The sequence below is a fragment of the Spinacia oleracea genome, chromosome 3 (genome assembly GCF_020520425.1).
Source record: "Spinacia oleracea cultivar Varoflay chromosome 3, BTI_SOV_V1, whole genome shotgun sequence".
Lineage (NCBI taxonomy): Eukaryota > Viridiplantae > Streptophyta > Magnoliopsida > Caryophyllales > Amaranthaceae > Spinacia > Spinacia oleracea.
This window is the reverse complement of record NC_079489.1, coordinates 98,666,469-98,669,384: the sequence shown is the minus strand read 5'-3', so window position 1 is coordinate 98,669,384 and position 2,916 is coordinate 98,666,469. Positions and strand designations below refer to the sequence as shown.

General features: G+C 30.6%; 1 protein-coding gene across 1 annotated transcript; it reads right to left on the bottom strand.

Annotated features, from left to right (window-relative positions):
* Window positions 1-257: 257 nt before the first annotated feature.
* On the bottom strand, window positions 258-2,601 carry LOC110783440 (probable glutathione peroxidase 4). The gene is made up of 6 exons (XM_021987780.2): window positions 2,376-2,601; window positions 2,205-2,281; window positions 2,036-2,097; window positions 1,339-1,457; window positions 1,081-1,257; window positions 258-573 (listed from the first exon to the last, which is right to left on the bottom strand). The coding sequence occupies exons 1-6, from the start codon at window positions 2,427-2,429 to the stop codon at window positions 517-519; spliced, it is 546 nt and encodes a 181-aa protein (XP_021843472.1). The 5' UTR covers window positions 2,430-2,601; the 3' UTR covers window positions 258-516.
* Between the last annotated feature and the right edge of the window lie 315 nt (window positions 2,602-2,916).

The following is a 2,916-nucleotide window of genomic DNA, read 5'->3' as shown; positions in this document are numbered from 1 at the left end:
GGTAAAATGTCTTGTTTGCACCCAACAAACAACAAAACTATTGTACATTAGGTTAACTAACTTTTACCCATTTTTTGGTAAATTTTAAGATGTTTTGATTAACTTTTGATATTGTGAAACAATTTTACACAAATAAACTTAATAAAGGGTTAAATGATTACATGTATACATTATGATTTATGAGTGATTTGAAGGGATGATTATATTAAAGAGAAAAATTTATCAAAAAATAAATAACTTTTTACACTATATCGAAGTAACTTCTAAGCAATTTGAACTAGTTATCATCTATTTTATAATATTTATTGTACACTGGCCTTAATTAAGAGTTTGTGTAACAAGTATGGATACTGTGAGCACACCCATTTAAAATTTAGGAAATAACATTATGTTTACAATTGGCATGTTATGGTAAAGAATTCACGATATAAAGTAGTCCATAAGTTAAAAACCATTACAATTAATAGAATAAGTGCTTCAATCTTCTTCTTTGAAAGAATGACCCAAACTTTGCCGTTAGTACTTGGTTTGTGTTCTGGCTGCTCTATCTTCTAATGCTTTTACAATACGATCCTGCATTTATCAAATTTATTTAAATAATTAAACTTCTGCACTTTAGGTTATGAAAAATAATATGCAATCATATGCATGTTTGCCTAGCGTCCCATGATAGTATATCCGTTCATCAACTCTCACCATTTTAAATGAATATTTCAAATCAATATGCATCTTTTAAATGATAGGTTTTTAGAAATACGTGACTTATTAAGGTCAAATATGTATTTTCAAGAGCATGAAAATACGTAAACGAGCTATGTTATTCGGATTCGGATATCCATATCGGACACGCGTACGTCTCCAAATGTTCAATTCAGCTATTTTGTGAAAATATTTATGATTTTGGACCAAAATGAAGTGTCTGGTGACCATACCCATATCTGAATGTCAAGAATTCGATATGAATAATTGGGATAAAATGAAGAGTTCAAGTAACGTAGTCGTCATTATATAAAATAAAAAGAATAAGTAGATTTTAATGCATGCCCTCGTAGTTAAACAGTTAACTGAGATCTGAAATACCTCCATCTTGAAAGGCGGTGTATTTAAGCCGCGGCGATAAATAACTTTTCCATCTACGTCGATAAGGAATTTGGTGAAGTTCCATTTGACACGATTAGCCCATTCGGTCTCACCATTAATTTTACTTGCTTTGAGGAATTTGTAAAGAGGAAGTGTTTTAGGACCATTTACGCATGCCTGTTACAAAAATTTAAAAATCTTAATAGTTTGGGGATAAAATTGAAATTGGTATTGAGTGGGTTGTTCTAATTAAAATACCTTACGAAAAACCGGGTAATCAGCCTTGAATCTCTCACAAGCAAACTTTCTTTGTTGTTCACTTGTTCCTGGAGATTGATAAAGAAATTGATTGCACGGAAATGCCAATACTTCAAAACCTGGAACAACCCGTGTTACCTTTTTTATACTAAGTTAATTTAAAGGGTATTCCACCATATTGTAAAACTAGTAACGTTAAGAAATCCGACTAATATCAGGCAATAAAAAGAGAGAATGACTTCCATTAACATCTTAGGCCGTCTATAGACTATATACCCATCAACACAAACTTGGTAATACAATAAAAAGTTGCCCACTTCTTAGTTTCTACATCTAACAACACAAAACGACCCAATTTATACTTTCACGTTGAGTTGAAATTAGTAGTTGTTGGCTATAGAGAATAGACAACTTTATCATATTAATAAGTTTGTGTTAATTATTGTATTGTATACAACCCAAAGCAGTGGCGGTATCAATAAGGTGCATCAAGTGTCCAACTTTCACCGCGTCTAAAGGGAAAAAAATATCCTTAAATCACTTAAGAAAATCCTTAAAAAGCCCTTCAAAAAATGATCTTTTTAGCATTTAATTATAATACCAACATTCATATATATATATATATATATATATATATATGAATGTTGGTATTATAATTAAATATATATATATATATATTTCCGGATAAAAAACACACCTTGATCTTTGTACTTCTTGTAAAGTTCGGTTAATTGGGGCACTTGTATATTGGTGAACCCACTATTCATGAAAAAACATGCAAAAAACCAAAGATATTTAGGTGGATTGACAAATACAAATCAATAATAATTAAGACAAAAATCATAAAAAGCGTTTAGGGAGTTTACCATTTGGAAGCAACATTGACAATGAGGAGAACCTTTCCTTTATAGATACTCAGATCAACATCCTTTCCCCTATAGTCCTGGTTCATTAAAAACATTAAAAACATTATGATCTTGTTAATTTTTATAAGGAGAAAGTTCATACAATTTCATAAAGATATCTATTGAAAGTACCTTGACGATAAATTCATGTACAGATTTTTCAGGAACGGATTCAACAAGACCCATTGAAGATAAGAGAAAACAAAAAACCTGGCCTTTTTGTTTTCCCTTACCTCGGCATATAGGTGAAGTATGGCGAATTTGGAATTCAAAATGATGACTTTGATTAGAATTTGTGGCGTGAAAGGGGTAAAACTAAGTAATATATACCCCTATCATCAATGGGATAACGCCAATTAATTACAATGGTTCAAATTTACTTACAGTTGATTCATATGGGTTGTTTCATAAGAACGCCAGATACAAAAGGTTGGCATTACTATATAAGGACTATACGCCTTTGTGTTTTATTTTTTTATATTGTTTGTTTCTCTTATTCAAACTCAAGTGTTTTTGGAACTTTCTTTCTTTCTTCTCCTTTGGGAACATATAAGGGGTTTAATTTTCACAATAAAATGATTTTTATTTTTATTTTTTTGACACAAGAAATACGAGTTAAGCTAATACATGGGGTCTAACTGAAGAAGTTCTTAATCAGAACTTCAAATTTAGA

Excerpts from the sequence above, each read along its gene's own strand:
- LOC110783440 (XM_021987780.2), bottom strand. The coding sequence starts at position 2,429 with ATGGGTCTTGTTGAATCCGTTCCTGAAAAATCTGTACATGAATTTATC. Across the intron at positions 2,282-2,375 it reads TACATGAATTTATCGTCAAG|GACTATAGGGGAAAGGATGT; the intron begins GTACTTTCAATA and ends TTAATGAACCAG. Across the intron at positions 1,258-1,338 it reads ATTACCCGGTTTTTCGTAAG|GCATGCGTAAATGGTCCTAA; the intron begins GTATTTTAATTA and ends TTTTTGTAACAG.